At 42.2% G+C, this 23,295-nt stretch overlaps 1 protein-coding gene across 1 annotated transcript in view; it reads right to left on the minus strand.

Annotated features, from left to right (window-relative positions):
• Positions 1-23,295, minus strand: part of LOC143768179 (uncharacterized) — a 134,235-nt gene that overhangs the window by 82,292 nt on the left and 28,648 nt on the right. Inside the window, exons 7-8 of the mRNA XM_077256868.1 lie at positions 8,172-9,693; positions 7,411-7,615 (exon numbers count right to left, since the gene is read on the minus strand). Coding sequence (XP_077112983.1) covers positions 7,411-7,615; positions 8,172-9,693 — 1,727 coding nt within the window. The remainder of the gene's footprint in view (positions 1-7,410; positions 7,616-8,171; positions 9,694-23,295) is intronic.

Raw genomic sequence — 23,295 nt, forward strand, 5'->3', positions numbered from 1 at the left:
CCTAAACTTAAATCGGTCTCCAGAAAACAGTTCAGGAATAGGTATTTTAGGTTCAGACATTGGACTACTGGTAACAAAATCTTGTATGCCCTGCACACGAGCAGCAAGCTGGTCTACACTTGTAATCAAGGTCTGGACATTCATGTCTGCAGCAAGCACAAGCCACTCAGAGGTAAAGGGGAGGAAGAGAGGAAAAAAAACAAAAAAAAACCTCAGAATTTCCTTTCTTATTATCCCACTTCTGCAATGCATTAAACATTCAATGTTGGCCTGGCATACTGTTATGACCCCAATGGCAGAGGGTCTCAGAAATAATTACTAAGTCTGCAAACACAAAAAACCAGCTCATAGGGCAGTGGTAACTGAGCTGACCATATATCTAATCCTAGCACCACAAATAGCAGCAGCCGGGGAACGTGCCTACGTTGGTTCTAGACGTCTCGCGCCAGCCGGAGAACTAACTAACCCTAGAAGGGAAAAGAAAGACCTTTCTTGCCTCCAGAGAAAAGACCCCAAAAGTTGGATACAAGCCCCCAACAAATAATAACGGTGAGGTAAGAGGAAAAGGCAAACGTAAGAATGAGCTAGGTATTTAGCAAAGAGAGGCCCACTAGCTAATAGCAGAATATAGTAAGATGACTTATATGGTCAGCAAAAACCCTATCAAAATATCCACGCTGGATATTCAAGAACCCCCGAACCGTCTAACGGCCCGGGGGGAGAACACCAGCCCCCTAGAGCTTCCAGCAAAGTCAGGAATCACATTTAGTACAAGCTGGACCAAAAATAAGAACAAAGCAAATAACCAAAAAACAAAGAAGCAGGACTTAGCTTAATATGCACGAACCAGGACCATCAGACAGAAGCAAACAGAAAGGATCTGATTACAACGATGCCAGGCACTGGACTAAGGATCCAGGAAGTTTATATAGCAACACCCCTGGACTAACGACCCAGGTGGGTGCCAAACTGAGGAAAGACAATCCCAGAGTCATATCACTAGTAAACACAAGAGGGAGCCAAAAAGTCTAATTCACAACACATATCTCTCAATAAGCCTAATGACACTTCCCAAGGAAGCAATTGGCTCACCCAAAAACAGTAGTATATCGTCCGCGTATAGCGCTATCTTTTCTTCTATTGACCCATACTTAAACCCAGACACTTCAGTAGACAGTCGAATTTTGGCGGCCAATGGTTCCACAGCAAAAGCAAACAAAAGAGGGGAGAGTGGACACCCTTGTCTCGTCCCTCTATGTAACTTTATAGTGTGAGATAGCTCTCCGTTCACCCTAATTCTAGCCTTTGGTTGCACATACAGCAGCTAAATCCAGGACACAAACTATGAGCCAAAGCCCAAACAGTGTAAGACCTGCCACAAATATCCCCATTCTACACTATCAAATGCCTTGTGGGCATCTAAGGATGCCTCCGTCAGGTCATCTCCTCCTTTACCGGGCCTCCAAATCAGCACCGCTCCACTCCCAGGACCTTCGGCCAGCAGGTATGGCACTATTTAGACCACACAGCGGTGCCTGCACAGGATTTTAACGTTAATAGCAGCGGGGGCGCTCTCCTATGCGCCCGCTCACATGGCCAGCTAGGACACGCCCCCCAGATGTGATACTCTTAAAGAAAAAGGTCATGATATTTTCATAAAAATTGTAGTGGTTTATTGGATTGTCCACAAAAAAAACACATTGCAGCAAAACATAAAATAGGTGAAATAGTTACGAACAAATTGTCCATTTGTTCCTCATCTTTCCTGAGATGGTAAAAGGCGTCTGTCTGTCATGGAGTAGAAGTCATCATGGCTACCAGCTGTTCATTCCTTCTGCGAGTCTGAAGTCTGTAGAGAGTGAAGGTGACAGCCCCCATGTGACAGGCCTCACGTGACCCCCCTAAGAGACGTGATTATATATGTCCCATAGAACACGTGTTCTCTCTATATGGTGTTAACCATTACTCTGAGCTACATATACAGAAATAGCTTTTGTAATGTCAGCGAGAGGCAATGTGCTCAGTACAAAATTGAGAATAAGAATTCAATTAATAATTAATATTTAACAAGAGCGCAGAATAAATGTGAGCTGAGCCATACTGCAAAGTTTGGGAGGCAGAATAAACGAATCAACAGCAGGGGAAGAATTGGCTTTATTTATTTTTTTTATTTTTCATTGTGCGGTTATAAGTGATTAGACAACTTTATTCTTTGGGTTGATGTGATCACAGCGATACCAGATTTCTAGCATTTTTTTATTTGGCTGCGGTGACACATTAAAAGATGCTTTTTTATTGCAAAAACAAGTTTTTGCATCCCTATATTTTGATCGCTATAATTTTCCATATTTCGGCAGACAGAGTCATGTGAGGGCTTGTTTTTTGCAGGATGAGTTTTTTTGGGCAAATTACATTTTTTGATCTCTTTCTATTCCGATTTTTGGGAGGCAGAATGAACAAAAACCAGCAATTTAGGAATTGTTTTTCTGTTGAGTTTTTATGCCGTTTTGCATGTGGTACAATTGATAAGCCACGATAATTATTCTGGTCAGTAAGATTACTGTGATACTACATTCATTTTATTTTAGGTTTTGGTGTTTTTACACAATAAAAACTTTTATAGAAAAAATAAAGATTTTTGCATCGCTTTAATCTAAGAGCTATAACTTTTTTGTTTTTTTGGCTCATGGAGATGTATGGCAGCTTATTTTTTGTAGGACAAGTTGATGTTTTCAGCTGTACATTTTTATTTTCATTAGTCTTTTTTATCGTGTTTTATTCCACTTTTTGTTTGACGCTATGATGATAAAACATTGTTTTTTGCTTTTTTTATTTTGAAATAAAATAAAATGTTCGGTGTTCTCCAAAGGGGTTAACTAGTGGGACAATTTTATAGGTCGGGTAGTTCTGGAAGTTGCGATACCAAATATGTGTACTTTTTTTGCTCACTCCTGTTTCTATATAAATAAATGTATTTATTGTATTAATATTTTTTTGCTCTTTATTTTGTAATTTTTGTTTTATATTTCTACATTTTTTTTTAATCTTTTTTTTTCTTTACATTGTCCCAGTATGGGATATCAACTTTTCCTGCCCTGATATAACACTCTGCAATGCTTTTGCATTGCATGGCATCAGATCAGCATCTCTCACACAGGGGGAGCCGTGTCAGCTCCGGCTCTGATGGTCCGGGATCACCATGAAGACTATTGCGACTGCGTTGTGCCGATGGAAGCAGAGAGCAGACAGAAAGCTCCCTCCCTCTGCGATGCCCTTCGATATTCTGTCACTATTAATAAATGCATCAGAGGGGTTAAACATCAGCCATCATTGGTGCTAGCACCAATCGTGGGTGTTGCTGCAGGGTGTTAACTCTCATATAGAGCAGACACCCACATTTTATTGCGGCGGCACTCAGAGTGAGCCCACACGATTGTAAGGAAGTACATGTATGGTGGTTTGCGGGAATGCTGCTCCGTACATATACTGTGGATGTCGGGAAGGAGTTAATCTCTTTTTCACTCTATGGAGATAATCTTACCCTAACGTTTTGGATTGGGAAATGGGAGAGAGGCAGACATTTTGTTGTTATATCTGTAAAAAAACTGTAATAAAATATATCTGCTTATTTCTTAGGACAAAAATGTTACTCCGATGCCTATCTGGAGTACTATTTCTGGTGAGGCTCACTTCCCTAATAAGATGTCGTAAATACATTAAGTGGCATTTCTTAGTGAATTTTGCACATCTTATTGCTGAATTAAACACCAGCCTTAATTAATTGGGGCCTAAGTCTTTATTTTACAAAAAAACACAGGATAAAATTTTGTAATTGTTCATTGTTCATAGGATTTATTTAACACCAGAAATATTGCCAAAGTTGACTAACAAAAGGGACCCCGAGTGTCTCAAGTGTGAGACTAACCCATTGTATGTTACTATTATGCTATAAAGTGTACATTTTGGGCGTCGGGTTATTGAGACAATTGAAGATGCATTTAACCCCTTAATGACCATCAATAAGTCTTTTAACTGACCTGAGATATAAGAGAATAGCCTCCCCATACAGGTGATAATCCAGCAGCTGTCGTCTGTACACTATAGCTGACAACTTGCTGCATCAGCCACGATCAGTGTCTGCACTGTCCATATCTGTTTGACCCTTTAGATGCTGCTGTCAATAATGACTGTATCATAAAAATGGTTAAAAGAGTGTGGGGGCTCCCTCTTTATCCCTATCGGAACCCTGAGATCATGATTGTGTGGTTCTGATGTTTTCCATGGCAATTCATGACCAAATAGTGGCCTTAGAGACTCCGGGCTACAACGGTCCGTTCAGAAGTTAGCTACATTTAGGTGGTAAAAATACACATTTTCATTTCTGTCTTGCCACTTTGCATTAATTCCTGAAAAGCACCTGAAGAGTTAATAAACTACATGACAGCGGTTTTCAGTACGTCAGGGGGTGTTGTTGTTAAAATGGTATTACTTTTGGGGGTTTTCCAATATATACGACTCCTAAAGTCACTTCCAACCTGGAAAGGCCACTAAAAAAATAAATGTTGCAAATTTTCATGAAAAAAAATGAAAAATTACAGCTACATTTTTAAACCTCCTAAAAAGCTAAAACAATAAAATAACATTTTACAAATGGTGCTGATGCAAAGCAGACATGTGGGAAATGTTATTTATTAATGTTTTTCTGTGGTATAACTACCGTATATACTCGTGTATAAACTCAGCTTTTTAGCCCCTTTTTTTTAGCTGAAAAAGACCCCGCTCGGCTTATACACGAGCCACGGTCCCAGTGCAGAGGTCTCCAGCATCTCTGGAACATGTCCGCGCTCCCCTGCAGCCTCGGTAAGTGTTTCATTGGCTGCTGACAGGGCCAGCGGTCGATCTTTGCACCGGGGCAAGTGCCAGTGTCCTGAGCAGGCGGGGACATCGGCGCACTATGGGGGCCATGTGCCTGTGCCGCCGCTTGCTCAGGCCCCCGGCACTTGCGATATTCACCTGTACACGTTCCACCACTGTGCTGTGTCTTCTGCATCCTCTGATTGTGAAGTTCAGGTCAGAGGGCGCGATGACATGATTAGTGCATGCCCTCTGCCTGAACAGTCACTGGAGAGAGCCAGCGACGCTGAGGAGCAGCGGCAAGCGACGAGAGGCATTTAATTTTTTTTTCTATTGCAGCGGAAATATACGATATATGAGCAACATAACCTGCATTTGAGCACTATATGGGGATCTTATGGGGCCCATCATCATCTTTATAGAGCATTATATGGGGCATATTTTTGTTTGCAGCATCTTATGGGGCCCATCATCTTTACAGAGCATTATATGGGGCATATTTTTGTTTGGAGCATCTTATGGGGCCATCATCAACTTTATGCAGCATTATATGGGGCATATTTTTCTATGGAGCATCTTATGGGGCCATCATCAAATTTATGGAGCATTATATGGGTCGTATTTTGTATGGCCCATGTCTCAATTAATATAATTTTATTGGTATCTATTTTTATTTTTGAAATTTAACAGGAGCTCCTGCATTTCCCACCCTAGGCTTATACTCGAGTCAATAAGTTTTCCCAGCTTTTTGTGGTAAAATTACCATATTCAGACTATAAGACGCACTTTTCCCCAAAAAAAAATTGAGAGGAAAATGGGGGGTGTGTCTTATAGTTCGAAAGCAGGTTTACCGGTTGGTTGCGGCAGTGGTGTGGCGGCGGCAGAGATACGGTAATGCTGAGGCGCGGTGGGCGGTATGGCGTGCACCTAAGCAGGGTGCCTTCCTCAGGTGAGTTGACGGCGTGGCCCGGTATCCAAGGCGATCAGCATAGCCGGGTGAATCACGGGTTTCCCGGTGGCGAGCTTCAGGAAAATGTCCGTGGGAGGCCGCGCATGCGCAGATTGAGATTGCGGTGGCCATTTTCCTGAAGCTGAGTTCGCAGAGAGATCTCAGCTTCAGGAAAATTGCTGCCGCAATCTCCATCTGCGCACACGCTGCTTCCCACGGACATTTTCCTGAAGCCTCAGGAAGCAGAGTACTCAATCTGCGCACGCGCGGCCTCAGGAAGATGGCCGCCGCCACCGAGAAACCCGTGATTATCCCGATTCTGCTGCCTGCCTTAGATACCAGGCGTCACCTCACCTGAGGAAGGTACCCTGCTCAGGTGTACGCCGTACTGCCCACCGCACCTCAGCATCACCGCACCTCTGCCGCCTCCACACCACTGCTGCAACCCTCCGGCGGACACCAGGCAGCAGTGTCACCCACCATAGCAGGAAGGGACCCTGCTCAGGTGCACGCCGTACCGCCCACCGCTCCTCAGCATCACTGCACCTCTGCTGCCACCATGCCTCCTGTGACCCTGCTGTACCACCGCCAGCCCTCAGGTAAGATACCTTAAACTCAGACAATAAGACGGACACCCATGTTATAAAAATCTTTTTTTCTGCTATTTTCACCCTAAAATTTGGGGTGCGTCTAATGGTCCGGTGCGTCTTATAGTCCGAAAAATACAGTAGGTGCCGCGGCTTATACGGTATCTGAATTAAAGGGATAATATATAATCAAAGTTTGAAAATTGCTAATTTTTTACATTTTTGTCAAATTTCAGATTTTTTTATAAATAAACACAAAACATATCGACCTAAATTTACCATTATCATAAAGTATAATGTGCCACGAAAAAAATCACTGGGATTTGTCGCAACGTTCCAGAATTACCACATAAAGTGACACTGGTTAGATTTTAAAAAATTTGTCTCTGTCACTAAGAGGTTAAAATCAAATCCTCTTAAACCTAATAATATGGGGAATAGAAAATGGAATCATTTCCCAATGATGGTGAACAACTACTATACTTAGCACGGAAAGTTCTTTTAAAAATATGGATCCCCTCAGATGAACCTACATAGAAGGAATGGATCATAGATGTAAATAGTAACTTGCAACATGAATGTTTATTTTTGTAATATATAGAAACTAAAGACATTTGTCCAGATATGGAAATTGTGGATTTAAAGAATCAGTAATGAATGGCAGATCACTGGGCATTAGGAAAAAAGAAGAAATGTTAGGTATTTTTTCGGTGATGTGGGGGTCTGTGTCACAATACCCTTGTCCATTTGTCCATATAGTGAATACATAAATATATAACAATATGAAATATTTAATGCTAATGTTATATTGCATTGTAGATAACAGATGTATTTTAGGAACGACATATACTTTAATTCTAATGTAAGTTCTAACTTGCTATTCCTTTCTCATTTATGTATGTCATTACTTTGCCTGTCTCTGTTTTGTGTTGTTTTGCACAGTGTGATAAAATATATGGCTTCTCCCCTGTGTGAGTTCTCCGGTGTATAGCAAAACCTGATTTCCCTGGAAAACATTACCCATATTCTGAACATGAAAAAAAGTTTCTCCCCTGTGCGAGTTCTCTGATGTATAACAAGATGTGACTTAACTTGAAAACATTTTTCACATACTAAACATGAATATTTCTTTTCTCCTGTGTGAGAGTGTGATGATGAGTCATTACTCGGGGCAAGCAAAGAGACAGTGTAGTCAGGAGGCACGAGGTCAGATGTCAGGGGAACTCTGAATACAGATAGGTAATACAAAGGTGCGGTCAGGTAACAGTCCGGGGTCAAATGCCAGGAGGATTTGTCAAGACAAGGGAGTATGACAAAGACATAGAGACCAAGTCCCAAGTCATATACCTGAAGTCAGAGTGTCCAAGGCAGAAAGGATAATCCACAAGAATAGTTAGAACAAATCATCTGAGGTGATCAGCAAGATAAAGAAGCCAGACACAGCTAGCACGCACACCCAAGTTAAGGAAAGCTACAACTGATCCTGGACTGCAAATCACAACCTAGCTAAATTGCTTGAAAATAATGAAAAATGAGAGGTACCTGGGGAAATACCCACAGGCTACATAAGATTGAGCAGCAGGGCTGTCAATCAAAATGATGACAGCCCAGCATGCTCCAGGATCAGGTTGGATGACTGGACCATCACTCATAAAAACCAACAGTCCAGCACACTCCAGATCCTATAGGGCGGCTGAGCTGTCACTCAAGGGGACCCTAGGCCACAGTCAGATATGAAACCGTGACAGTGAGTTCTCTGGTGCAAAACAAGACCAGATTACTCTGCAAAACATTTCTCACATTCTGAATATAAAAAAGGTTTCTCCCCTGTGTGAGTTCTCTGATGGACAACTAAATCTGATTTTTGAGTATAACATTTCCCACATTCTGAACATGAATATGGCTTCTCCCCTGTGTGAACTTTCTCATGTCGAACAAGCTTTGATTTCTGGTTAAAATATTTCCCACATTCAGAACAAGAAAATCTTGGCTTCTCCCCTGTGTGAGTTCTCTGGTGTAGAACAAGACCTGTTTTCGATGCAAAATGTTTCCCACATTCTGAACATGAATGAAGTTTCTCCCCTGTGTGAGCTCTCTGGTGTGTAACAAGACTTGATTTCTCTGCAAAACATTTCCCACATTCTGAACATGAAAAAGGTTTCTCCCCTGTGTGACTTCTCTGATGGACAACAAAATGTGATTTCTGATTAAAACATTTCCCACATTCTGAACATAAAAATGGTTTCTCCCCTGTGTGAGTTCTTTGATGGACAACTAAAACTGGTTTCTGATTAAAACATTTCCCACATTCTGGACATGAATATGGCTTCTCCCCTGTGTGAACTCTCTCATGTCTAACAAGCTTTGATTTCTGGTTAAAATTTTTCCCACACTGTGAACAAGAAAATCTTGGCTTCTCCCCTGTGTGAGTTCTATGGTGTGTAACAAGCCCTGATTTCTCTGCAAAACATTTCCCACATTCTGAACAAGAATGAAGTTTCTCCCCTGTGTGAGTTCTCTGGTGTATAACAAGACCTGATTTCTCTGCAAAACATTTCCCACATTCTGAACATGAAAAAGGTTTCTCCCCTGTGTGAGTTCTCTGATGGACAACTAAATTTGATTTCTGATTAAAACATTTTCCACATTCTGAACATGAATATGGCTTCTCTCCTGTGTGAACTCTCTCGTGTCTAGCGAGCAATGATTTCTGTTTAAAATATTTCCCACATTCAGAACAAGAAAATATTGGCTTCTGCCCTGCATGAGTTCTCTGGTGTCTAACAAGTCGTGATTTCACTAGAAAATATTTCCCACATTCTGAACATGAAAAAGGTTTCTCCCCTGTGTGAGTTCTCTGATGGCCAACTAAATGCGATTTATGATTAAAACATTTCCCACATTCTGAACATAAATATGGCTTCTCCTGTGTGTGAACGCTCTCATGTCTAACAAGTTCTGATTTATGGTTAAAATATTTCCCACACAGTGAACAAAAAAATCTCCTCTCCTTTGTGTGAATTTTTTTATCAGTAACTCGAGACATTTTGAGGGAAAACTTATTTCTATTTTCTGCACTTGATAATGGCATTTTTGCTTTAAGAGCAGTTTGATTGTTAGTCTGTGATGAATCAGAAGTTTGGACCTGTTTAAGAGGATCAGATGATAGATCTTTACTGTGAAAGTATGATGGTATATCTGAAGTAATGGCATTCATTTCAATTAGATCTTGTGTGATATCAAGGTCATCTGATTTAAAAATTGCAGATGTCACTTGTCCCTCTGATCTCCAGGTATAGTCATCTGTCAAGAATAAAAAAAAATATTTTTGAATAAAATAGCCTTAAAAAATACATTTATAGAACATTTCTAAAATATACATAGAGATTGCAAGTGATGTAGACAAAACCAGTTGACAATCAAACATTAGACCTCAGAGCACGAACGAGTAGAGCATAATGTGCAACACTTCTTTCAGCTTCCCAAATAGTGGAATAACACACCAGCAAAAAACATAACGTAGGCCAAAATAATACTAATAAAAACTTACCTGATAAATGGGTCTCGTCCAATGCCAACACAATGGGAAAAAATTATTTTTTTTTGCAATATTCAGATTTTTTTTTTCCAAGACTTAAATAGAAAAAAATAAAACTATCAATGTTTGTTATCACTGTAATCAGACTGATGTGGACAATTACACAGGTCAACAAAAAAAAATTTTTTTTCTGGTGTCCAAAATATTTTAATGAATTTGGGGTATTTTTGGGGTGCTGATTCTGAATATGTCATCAGTTTTGCCAGATTGGCTCAAGTTTTTGACATTTTTGGTATCTTATTTATAGCACTTGTTGGTAAATGCGACGCATCATCTCATTAATTTCTTTGGATTAGTACTTGAACTGAGCAGTTCTCAATATAGTTTTGTGTTAATTAGTGTTCTAAAAGTTTGTTCATAGCTTGATTTTTGCACTAACTTTATGTTGTTGTCTGTTTTCCAGTGAAAAGCATGAACTCATCAAGAAGAAGTTGTCTTAACGATCCAGACTCATTCTGTTACATTTGTGGTGAATACACACTGCCAAAACATAGAAGAAACATAACAGACTTCGTAAAAAAAGTGTATTTTGCCTATTTTGGGGTTATGCTTGGGGACCAAGACAAGTTTTGGGCACCACACATAGTGTGCAAAGCATGTATCGAATTATTACGAAAATGGAGCAAAGGACAAAGAAAAAGCTTCAAATTTGGTGTTCCAATGGTGTGGAGAGAGCCAAAAAATCATCATGATGACTGTTATTTCTGTGCAGTGCAAGTGCAAGGATTCAATAAGCATAAGAAACGAAAATGGGAGTAACATGGAATCTGCAAGAAGGCCTGTCCCTCATTGTGAAGATGTGCCTGTACCTGTGTTTACCATAAATAACAGTCATCATGATGATTTTTTGGCTCTCTCCACACCATTGGAACACCAAATTTGAAGCTTTTTCTTTGTCCTTTGCTCCATTTTCGTAATAATTCCATACATGCTTTGCACACTATGTGTGGTGCCCAAAACTTGTCTTGGTCCCCAAGCATAACCCCAAAATAGGCAAAATACACTTTTTTTACGAAGTCTGTTATGTTTCTTCTATGTTTTGGCAGTGTGTATTCACCACAAATGTAACAGAATGAGTCTGGATCGTTAAGACAACTTCTTCTTGATGAGTTCATGCTTTTCACTGGAAAACAGACAACAACATAAAGTTAGTGCAAAAATCAAGCTATGAACAAACTTTTAGAACACTAATTAACACAAAACTATATTGAGAACTGCTCAGTTCAAGTACTAATCCAAAGAAATTAATGACATGATGCGTCGCATTTACCAACAAGTGCTATAAATAAGATACCAAAAATGTCAAAAACTTGAGCCAATCTGGCAAAACTGATGACATATTCAGAATCAGCACCCCAAAAATACCCTAAATTCGATGAAATATCTTTGGCACCAAAAATGCTGTTGACCAGTGTTATGTTTTCAGCCATTTTTACAGAAAAATTAACGCTGTAAAAGCAAACCCCCAAAAAAAGGCATCAGTGCATTTTTTAAGATTTCGTTGCACCTAGAATTTTTTCCAATTTTTTTGCTTTAGCAAAAGGAATAGTGTCATTCAAAACTACAACTTGTCCCGCAAAAACACAAGTGCTAACACATCAACAAGAAAAAAAAAAAAGTTATGAGTCTTGGAAAAAGAGCATAAGACAAACAGTGCAAAAATGAGAATTACTCAGGGCCTTAAAGGGAACCTGTCAGCAGATTTTGCAGCTATAAGATGCAGCCACTGCCTTTCAAGGCTTATCTACAGCATTCTATAATCTGGGGAGTGGAGGATGGGGAAAAACCAAAGTTAGAGGAGGAAAGGGAATTATCACACTTACAGCAGGTACGGAAAGTGTTCAGACCCCTTTACATTTTTCACTCTTTGTTTCATTGCAGCCATTTGGTAAATTAAAAAAAGTTCACTTTTAATGTGCACTCTGCATCCCATCCTGACTGAAAAAAAAAAAAACAGAAATGTAGAAATTTTTGCAAATTTAATAAAAAAGAAAAACCGAAATATCACAGTCATAAGTATTCAGACCCTTTGCTCAGACATTCATTTAAGTCACATGCTGTCTATTTCCTTGTGATCCTCCTTGAGATGGTTCTACTGCTTCATTGGAGTCCAGCTGTGTTTAATTAAACTGATAGGTGTGTGCCTTTCCAAATCAAGTCCTATCTATATAAGACCTTACAGCTCACAGTGCATGTCAGACAAAATGAGAATCATGAGGTCAAATGAACTGGCCAAGGAGCTCAGAGACAGAATTGTGGCAAGGCACAGCTCTGGTCAAGTTACAAAAGAATTTCTGCAGTACTCAAGGTTCCCAAGAGCACAGTGGCCTCCATAATCCTTAAATGGAAGAAGTTTGGGACCACCAGAAGTCTTCCTAGACATGGCCATCCAGCCAAACTGAGCAATCATGGGAGAAGAGCCTTGGTGAGAGAGGTAAAGAAGAACCCCAAGATCACTTTGGCTGAGCTCCAGAGATGCAGTAGGGAGAAAGTTCCACAAAGTCAACTATCACTGCAGCCCTCCACCAGTCGGGCCTATATGGCAGAGTGGCCAAATGGAATCCTCTCCTCAGTGCAAGACATATGAAAGCCCGCATGGAGTTTGCTAAAAAAAAAAAAAAAACACATGAAGGACTCCCAGACTATGAGAAATAAGTTTCACTGGTCTGATGAGATGAAGATAGACCTTTTTGGTGATAATTCTAAGCAGTATGTGTGTAGAAAATCAGGCACTGCTCATCACCTGCCCAATACTATCCCAACAGTGAAACATGGTGGTGGCAGCATCATGCTATGGGGGTGTTTTTCAGCTGCAGGGACAGGATGACTGATTGTCATTGAAAGAAACATGAATGCGGCAAAGTACAGAGATATCCTGGATGAAAACCTCTTCCAGAGTGCTCTGGACCTCAGACTTGGCCAAAGATTTACCTTCCAACAAGACAATGACCCTGAGCACACAGCTAAAATAACAAATGAGTGGCTTCAGAACAACTCTGTGACCATTCTTGACTGGCCCAGCAAGAGCCCTGACCTAAACCCAATTGAGCATCTCTGGAGAGACATGAAAATGGCTGTATATGATCCAACCTGATGGAAATGGAGAAGGGAGAATGGCAGAGGATCCTCAAATCCAGGTGTGAAAAACTTGTAGCATCATTCCCAAGAAGACTCATGGCTGTACTAGCTCAAAAGGGTGCTTCTACTCAATACTGAGTAAGTGGCCTGAATACTCGTGACCATGTGATATTTCAGTTTTTCTTTTTTTTTAAATTCGCAAAAATTTTTTTTTTTTTTTTTTTTTGGGGGGGGGGGTTTCAGTCAAGATGGGATGCAGAGTGTACATTAATGAGGAACAAAATGAACTTTCTTTTAATTTACAAAATGGCTGCAATGAAACAAGGAGTAAAAAATTTAAAGGGGTCTGAATACTTTCCGTACCCACTGTACAAACCCAAGCAAGAGTCACAGATAAATCCACTAAACTCCTCATATAACCACCAAACAACAATCCTCCAATCCATGCAGCATAAACTAGCTCTGACGATATGTGTCAGTCAGGACCCAGATTATATCGTGGATAGTAGTGGCTAACCGTGCTCAGCTAAGGCTCCCAGAGTTTCCAACATGGCAGATTAATTAACCCCTTTACCCCCAAGGGTGGTTTGCACGTTAACGACCGGGCCAATTTTTACAATTCTGACCACTGTCCCTTTATGAGATTATAACTCTGGAACGCTTGCATGGATCCCGGTGATTCTGACATTGCTTTCTCGTGACATATTTTACTTCATGTTAGTGGTAAAATTTCTTTGATATTACTTGCGTTTATTTGTAAAAAAAAATGGAAATTTGGCGAAAATTTTGAAAATGTTGCAATTTTCCAACTTTGAATTTTCATGCCCTTAAATCACAGAGATATGTCACACAAAATACTTAATAAGTAACATTTTCCACATGTCTACTTTACATAAGCACAATTTTGGAACAAAATTTTTTTTTGTTAGGGAGTTATAAGGGTTAAAAGTTGACCAGCAATTTCTCATTTTTACAACACCACTTTTTTAGGGACCACATCACATTTGAAGTCACTTTGAGGGGTCTATATGATAGAAAATACCCAAGTGTGACACCATTCTAAAAACTGCACCCTTCAAGGTGCTCAAAACCACATTCAAGAAGTTTATTAACCCTTCAGGTGTTTCACAGGAACTTTTGGAATGTTTGTATTTAAAAAAAAAAAAACATTTAACTTTTTTTCACAAAAAATTACTTCAGATCCAATTTGTTAGGGTAACAGGAGAAATTGGACCCCAAACGTTGTTGTGCAATTTGTCCTGAGTACGCTGATACCCCATATGTGGGGGTAAACCACTGTTTGGGCGCATGGCAGAGCTCAGAAGGGAAGGAGCGCCATTTGACTTTTCAATGCAAAATTGGCTGGAATTGAGATAGGACGCCATGTCTCGTTTGGAGAGCCCCTGATGTGCCTAAACAGTGGAAACCTCCCAAAAGTGACACCATTTTGGAAAGTAGACCCCATAAGGAACTTATCTCGATGTGTGGTGAGAACTTTGAACCTCCAAGTGTTTCACTAAAGTTTATAATGCAGAGCTGTGAAAATAAAAAAAAATCTTTTTTTTTCCCCAAAAATGATTTTTAGCCCCCAGATTTGTATTTTCCCACAGGTAACAGGAGAAATTGGACCTCAAAAGTTGTTGTCCAATTTGTCCTGAGTACACCGATACCCCATATGTGGGGGTAAACCACTGTTTGGGCGCACGGCAGAGCTCGGAAGGGAAGGAGCACCGTTTTACTTTTTCAACTCAGAATTGTATGGATTGAGATCGGACGTCATGTTGCATTTGCAGAGCCTCTGGTGTACCTAAACAGTGGAAACCTCCCAATTCTAACTCCAACCCTAACCCCAACACACCCCTAACCCTAATCCCAACACACCCCTAACCCCAACACACCCCTAACCCTAATCCCAACCCTAACCATACCCCTAACCCTGACACACCCCAACCCAACCGTAAATGTAATGCAAACCCTAACCCCAACCCTAACTTTAGCCCCAACCCTAACCATAAAACTGTGCACACGTTCAGGATTTTTCACATTTTTTCACTATAAAAATGCGATAAAACGGTGAAAAAAATGCATACATTAAGCATCCTATTATTAGAATGCAATCCGCAATTTTTGCGCACATGTTGCATTTTTTTCCGCGGCAAAATCGCATTCCGGAAAAAAACGCAGCATGTTCATTTTTTGTGCGGAATCGCGGGAATTCCGCACACATAGGAATGCATTGATCCGCTTACTTTCCGCATGTGGCTATGCCCACCATGCGGGAAGTAAGCAGATCATGTGCGGTTGGTACCCAGGGTGGAGGAGAGGATACTCTCCTCCAGGCCCTGGGAACCATATAATTGTTAAAAGAAAAAAAAAAAAAAAGAATATAATAAATCGTGATATTCTTACCTTCCGGCATCCCTCGCAGTGTTCCCGCTCCTCGCGATACTTCTGTTCCCAGTGATGCTTTGCGGCAATGACCTGTGATGACGTAGTGGTCTTGCGAGACCACTACGTCATCTGGGGTCATTGCCGCGAGGCATTACTGGGAACGCGATCATCGCGAGGAGTGGGAACGCTGAAGGATGCCGGAAGGCGAGAATATCACAATTTATTATTTTTTGTATTATTTTTAACATTAGATCTTTTTACTATTGGTGCTGCATTGGCAGCATCAATAGTAAAAAGTTGGTCACACTTGTCAAACACTATGTTTGACAAGTGTGACCAACCTGTTAATCAGTTTTTCAAGCGATACTACAGATCGCTTGGAAAAGGCTAGCATTCTGCAATCTAATTACACTTGTAAAACGCTAGTGTTTAGCAAAAAAACCCACGGCACAGTTGTGGAATTGCAGAAGAAATTTCTGTGGCAATTCCAGATGTGTGCACATAGCCTTATCCTAATGGGAAAATGGAAAAAAAAAATTTTATTTTATTATTTTTACCTAACTAAGGAGGAGATAAAGGGGGGTTTGATGTACTATTTATAGCTGGTTTTTATGTTTGGCAGCTGTCACACACTAAAAGACGCTTTTTATTGCAAAAAATAGTTTTTGCGTTACCACATTCTGAGAGCTATAATTTATCCATATTTTGGTCCACAGAGTCATGTGAGGTCTGTTTTTTTGCGGGACGAGTTCACGTTTTTATTGGTACAATTTTCTGGCACATGACATTTTTTGATCGCTCTTTATTCCGATTTTTGTTGGGCAGAATGAACAAAAACCAGCAATTCGTGAATTTCTTTTGGGGGGCGTTTATTCCGTTCGGCGTTTGTTAAAACTGATAAAGCAGTTTTATTCTTCGGGTCAGTACGATTGCAGCGATACCTCATTTATATCATTTTTTTATGTTTTTGTGCTTTTATACAATAAAAACAATTTTATAGAAAAAATAATTATTTTTGCATCGCTTTATTCTGAGGGCTATAACTTTTTTATTTTTTTGCTGATTACGTGAGACAAGATGACGTTTATGGCGGTACCATGTTTATTTATATCCATCTTTTTGTTTTGATTGCGTGTTATTCCACTTTTTATTCGGCAGTATGATGATAAAGCATTGGTTTTTGCCTCTTTTTATTTTATTTTTTACGGTGTTCACTGAAGGGGTTAACAAGTGGGACAGTTTTATAGGTCGGGTCGTTACGGACGTGGCGATACTAAATATGTGTACTTTTATTGTTTTTTTATTTTTTTTATTTACTGTATTTTTCGCTTTGTAAGATGCTCCGGATTATAAGACACACCCCCAAATTTTGAGGAGAAAAATAGCAAAAAACTTTTTTTTTAATAAATTGGTGGGGCTTCTTATAATCCATGCGTCTTATTGCTTACCGGGGTTTGTGGCTGCGGTGGATCAGGGTCGCTGCTGGAGGAAGCAGGAGTGGAGCGTTGCTGCAGGCTGGGATGAGGGGGTGTGCAGGTGTCCTGTGCTGCAGGGGGGCTCATGTGCAGCATGGGTGTCTCCGGTGCTGCTGGGGGCTCTGCCAACATTTTGTGAAAGGCCAGAGCCCCCCGGCAGTTCATCCATGCTTTCCTGTGTTGTGCACTTCGGGATAATGGCCGCCGGGAGGCGGCGCAGATGAAGATCTTGGGACCAAGATCTCGAGAGATGAGATCTCAGTGCTGAAATCTCATCTCCCGAGATTCCGGCGGCCATTTTCCAGGAGTCCGTCACACAGGAAAGCATGGACGAACTGCCGGGGGACTCTGGCCTTTCACAAAATGTCGCCAGAGCCCCCAGCAGCATCGGAGCCTCCAGGATCACCCCGGGCAGCAGCGGACAACCGCGGCAGCAGCGGTGGACAACTGCGGCTGACAACCCCTCATCCCAGCCTGTAACAGTAAGCAGTATATCCGCTTTGTAAGATGCACCCCCATTTCCCCCCCAAATTTGGGGGAAATAAAGGGCGTCTTAGAAAGCGAAAAATACGGTATATAAAAAAATGTATTTATTGGAACAATTTTTTTTTTACACATGTAAATATTTTTTCTTTTTACTTGTCCCAGGGTGGGACATCATGCTATAGTGTCAGATAGCTGATCTGACACTTTGCACAGCACTGTGTCAGATCAGCGATCTGACAGGCTGTGCTGCAGGCTTGCCGGCATCTGCTCTCAGCAGACGCTTGCAAGCCACCTCCCTGCAGGACCCGGAAGGCCCCCCGCGGCCATCTTAGATCCGGCGCCTGCAGGGAGGAGGACAAAGGTGATGCTCCGAACAACGCGATCACATCGCGTTGTTCCGAGGGTCTCAGGGAAGCACGCAGGGAGCCCCCACCCTGCGCGATGCTTCCCTATGCCGCCGGAACGCTGCGATCATGTTTGATCGCAGTGTTCCAGGGGTTAATGTGCCGGGAGCGGTCCGTGACCGCTCCTGGCACATAGTGCCAGATGTCAGCTGTGATAATCAGCTGACACCCGGCCACGATCCCACCGGGAGCACGGCTGATCGGTGATGACATACTATCCTGTCGGTGGTCATAGGGGCCCAGACCACCTCGACGGGATAGTACGTCTGATGTCAGAAAGGGGTTAAAAAGGTGAAGTACTTCTTTTCAGCGCAGGAGTAGGAGCAATCAGACGTTGCGGTAAACCCCGTGACATTTATACACTGGCCATTTTTAGAATTTTTAACAGAGAAAATATCTTAGAGGCTCTTGAAGGTAAAAAATATCAGACCTTTCTGTATTAAATGGAACCTGTCACCAGGATTTCACCCATATAAATTACAGCCACTACCATTAGAGCCTCTTTTACGGCATATTAGAATGATGTTAAAAAAAAAAAGTCCCAAATCCACTCAGTAGATCCCAAAAAGATTAATTAAACCTACTAGTAATTTGATTTCCAGATAGTCCCTCAGGACATGAAACCAGAAGGTAGTCTGTCCTTGACCTATGCAGGAACAGGATCACAGAGAGGTTAAAATGCTGCTCCCACCCACCCACTTCCAGGGTCTTTCAAACTACCAAAGAAGGGTGTGTGCAAATGGTCTACATGAACCAACAGAATCCTCAGCAAGATAAAACATAAGGGAGGAGAAAGAGTGGTGCCATTCTCTGGGACTACCTGGACATAGAATTACTGGTAGGTCTAATTGACCTTTTCCAGTACATCATTCTGGACAGCACACAGGAGTAAATACCAGAACAGAAGCAACGGGGAGAGGGGAGTGGGTGCAGAAGCCTTAAAAGACCATGGTCCCGGGCAAGAACTAGGCTAGATATAGTAACTGATCGGTACAATCAGAAGAAAATCTAGACAATAGAATCAATTTATCAAGCAGTTGAAAACCTATGAGGTGCATCTCCAGGGCCCTAATCAGGAACAATTTGCTTGGTTTTAGATCCATAATACCCCAGAACAGCAAAACTTTGATGAAACAGATTAGAAGGACTAAATCTTTGGAAAGATACATTACCATAGTGAGTGTCTGATATATGTATAATGTCAAATTTTCAGCACAAGAGATAAGAGAAGGTGCTTGGTGATACTCGATTATCACTCAAGTATTAGCGTGCTCGGATGTACTCATTATTCGGAGAGTATTGAGTGCTGATCGATGAGAAACTAATCCTCGCACTGCATGTTTGGTTCCTGTGACACAGACAATAGGTATGAGGGGATTGTCTGCATGTCACTGTAATACCGTAGCCATCTTGGTTGTGGCATTACTGTGATTTGCTCGCTGTGTGACATCATTAGGGGTAATAAAAGGACAGGTGCCACATGGCTCGGCACACTGACGCCATTGCACAGCTCTTTGACACTTTGTATTGAAGGTAGAGAGTGCTTGTCAAGGCCTGTGTGCACAGTATTACGAATCAGAGGCCTGTAGTGTGGATACTGGTGCTGAAGCTGAACCAGCATACCAACAGCTCCTTTAAGAGCTAATCGTTTGCCGCACATACAATCTGCATTTAGCTTAAAAAGGGAGAGAGAGTCACAGAAGAAAGATATATATCAAACCCAAAAATCGTTGATACATTTTCCTGGGCTACATTTCTCAGCCATACATTTCTAAGCTTTTAAAAATGTTGTAGACTTCTGTTTCTCAGACATACAGTGTTACGTGGTATATGAACATTTCTGTGAGCCCTAAAACTGATAAAGAGCATTGAAACATTTTTCTGGATTGAATTTGATTGTTATCCATACGTTTTCGCGTTCTGTTTCATTACGGTGGAGTAAATTCACAAAAACAGCTTTTACTGCTGCAATTGACCAATGTTTTTCTTTTCTTAAAAATAAACTTGGTTTCAATAGACCTAGCAATTACAATATGCGTAAGGCATGCTTTAAGGGACAGGAAAGTGGAAGTGCTGATGATGGTACACGCAGATGCCAAGGATGTGGGGAAGGTGCGACTATGTATGTTGCTGGAGCACAGGAAACACACCAATCCATGACACATAGGTTCCTGTCCCACTTTGCAGAAAGACACAGTACACCACTTCTGAAGCCAGAGCAGTGCGAACAGATGGCTGGATAGCAGATGCTTCCAGTAGGCTTGGCAGCACCACACAGTCTTTTACATGGTCCAGTCTCCAAGCTTAAAGTCTTGATCACTTAATCCTCACTCGGATCTTTCTTCCTCCTACCATGATGAGTCGCAGGAGACTAGTGATCCCACATTAGGAGACTCCGAGGTGCTCTTTACAACATTTCTTGATTGTGGCCTCTCAACCTGCATGCTCCAATAGGGACAGGATGACATGCTGTTTAGTGATGTACAAAAGTTAGAGCAGCAACGGACACAAGAACATGACAGTGAGAACCGGCAAATTTGGCATAAGTTGCAGGATGATGATGATGAGACACAGTTGCCCCTAAGTCTTCTTATTGTTAAGTCATGAAATCAGGAGGACCAGTGTGTGGTAGTGGAAGGCGAGGTGGTGGATGACGAACTCACCGACCCAACCTGGGAAGCTGGAATGCAGAGAAAGGCCAGCAGCGCTGAGGGGGAGAGATTGGCCCCACTGAAACAGACAGGAAGAGGCAGTGGGGTGACCAGAGGGACAAGGTGGAAAACTGTTCTGCAGAGCACCAACACTCGTGCATTTCTCATTCAAAGTGTTAGGTGTTCGCCTGTTTGGGACTTTTTTAAAGAGAGTTCTGAGAGTAACAAAATTGTCATTTGCAACCTGTGCCATGCCAAGATAAGATAAGCAGGGGCATGACCACTAGGAACGTAATCACCACCAGTATGATCAGGTACATGTCATCTAAGCACCCAATTTGGTGAGCCGAACACCTGGGTTCATGATTGGTGCCACTGGGTGACACCACTGCATCTTCCCCTGTGCTAGGTGCTACCCAATTTCACGTCAAAAACACTGAGGGAGATTGTCCTCACCCTGCACTTTCTGACTTACGATCATCAGGCACTTCCAAATCCTTGTTCCAGCCCAGAGTTCAGCTGTCACTACCCCAGGCCTTGGACCAGAAAAGTAAATGATAAATGGGCACATATACAGGCAGCTTGCAGTGGAAATGTTGCTATTTAGGCTGGTAGACATGGATTTCTGCTGACTGATGGCGGCAAGCGTCCCTCGTTATTCTTTCCCCAGCCGCCACTTTTTATCCCAGTGAAGGGTGCCGCCTTGTACCAGCACGTGTCCAGGAACATCACCTGTCTCCTTCACCCTTATAGACCATGATACAAGGAGGACTTTGCATTTTTTCCTCCTGAGGTGGAGAGGTCTTCTAAGGCTGGTTTCACACTTGCGTTTTGATCTGCAGCGTTTTTTAAAAAAAACGCATGTGGTGAAAAAACGCATGTAAACGCGTGCAAACGCTGTGTTTTTTAGACGCATGCGTTTTTGCGCCAAAAAAAAAAATGCGGGAAAACGCGTTTTTCCCCGCGTTTGCATTTTTGAAACGCATGCTGAGAAGTGTGTGACAAGGACAATCCTCAGGCCACCTCCAGAGATCTGCAGCATCAACTTGCTGCAGATGGTGTCACTGTGCATCGGTCAACTATACAACGCACTTTGCACAAGGAGAAGCTGCATGGGAGAGTGATGCGAAAGAAGCCGTTTCTGCAAGCACGCCACAAACAGAGTCGGCTGAGGTATGCAAAAGCACATTTGGAGAAGCCAATTTCTTTTTGGAAGAAGGTCCTGTGGACTCATGAAACCAAGATTGAGTTGTTTGGTAATATAAAAAGGCGTTATGCATGGCGGCAAAAAAACACAGTGCGTTGTATAGTTGACCGATGCACTGTGACACCATCTGCAGCAAGCTGATGCTACAGCTCTCTGGAGATGGTCTGAGGATTGTCCTTGACTGATCTCACCATTCTTCTTCTCTGCCTTTCTGATGTTTACCTCAGCCTGCCACTTCTGGCCTTAACAAGAACTGTACCTGTGTTCTTCCATTTCCTTACTATGTTCCTTGCTAATGCTGCGCTGCTGCCGAGAGCTTCCCTGCACTGAATGTGTCAGCGCCCTGAGCGCCGGCAGTAACAGCGGTTACGTCACCGCTGTGCTCTGCTTTACGGCCGGCACTGACAGTCAGTGCAGGGAAACTCTCGGCAGCAGCGCAGCATTAGCAAGCGCTCCTGCCGAAAGCAGTTTAACCCTGTGGACGCCAGCGGGGGAAGTGACAGACATCAGAATGTGAGTATGTACTGTTTTTTTTTTTTAACTTTTACAATGGTAACCAGGGTAAATATCGGGTTACTAAGCGCGGCCCTGCGCTTAGTAACCCGATATTTACCCTGGTTACCATTGTAAAACATTGCTGGCATCGTTGCTTTTGCTGTCAAACACAACGATACACGCCGATCTGACGACCAAAAAAAGTTCTGGACTTCTAGCTCCGACCAGCGATATCAAAGCAGGATCCAGATCGCTGCTGCGTGTCAAACACAACGAGACCGCTATCCAGGACGCTGCAACGTCACGGATCGCTGTCGTTCTCGTTGGAAAGTTGGTCAGTGTGACGGTACCTTTAAAGCCCAGTGTTGACCTAACAGATTTAAGCAACTCATCTGTGTACTCCACTGGAAAGCACAGACTGCCCCCCCATATCACTGTTCGAGGAGGACTTGCTTAATATTGTCCTTCTGACAACCTTGGAGAGGAGACAGTTATAAGAAACTTCCCTAAGTGTTTTTTTCCCTTTCTATAATAGGGTTTTTAAGGAGCCCTCCACCTCAGATCTGAAAATGGACGTAAGGCTTGCTGCAAAGTCAAGGGTTTCCTAATAGTCCTGTGGATGCAGTCGGAGCAGAAGTCTTTCTGCCAGTCAACTGCTAGCGGGTTTTTGCATAGCGCACACTCCCTGTTCCTCATCTTAGTGCTAGCATTCTTAGGGTACTGTCACACAGTGCAATTACGATCGCTACGATTCGTGACGTTCTAGCGATATCGTTACGATATCGCAGTGTCTGACACGCAGCAGCGATCAGGGACCCTGCTGAGAATCGTACGTCGTAGCAGATCGTTTGAAACTTTCTTTCGTCGCTGGATCTCCCGCTGTCATCGCTGGATCGTTGTGTGTGACAGCGATCCAGCGATGCGTTCGCTGGTAACCAGGGTAAACATCGGGTTACTAAGCGCAGGGCCGCGCTTAGTAACCCGATGTTTACCGTGGTTACCAGCGTAAAAGTAAAAAAAAACAAACCATACATACTCACCATGTGATGTCCGTCAGGTCCCTTGCAGTCTGCTTCCCGCTCTGACTGTGAGCGCCGGCCGGAAAGTGAGAGCAGATCAC

This window comes from Ranitomeya variabilis, chromosome 4 (genome assembly GCF_051348905.1).
Source record: "Ranitomeya variabilis isolate aRanVar5 chromosome 4, aRanVar5.hap1, whole genome shotgun sequence".
NCBI classification, from domain to species: Eukaryota; Metazoa; Chordata; class Amphibia; order Anura; family Dendrobatidae; genus Ranitomeya; species Ranitomeya variabilis.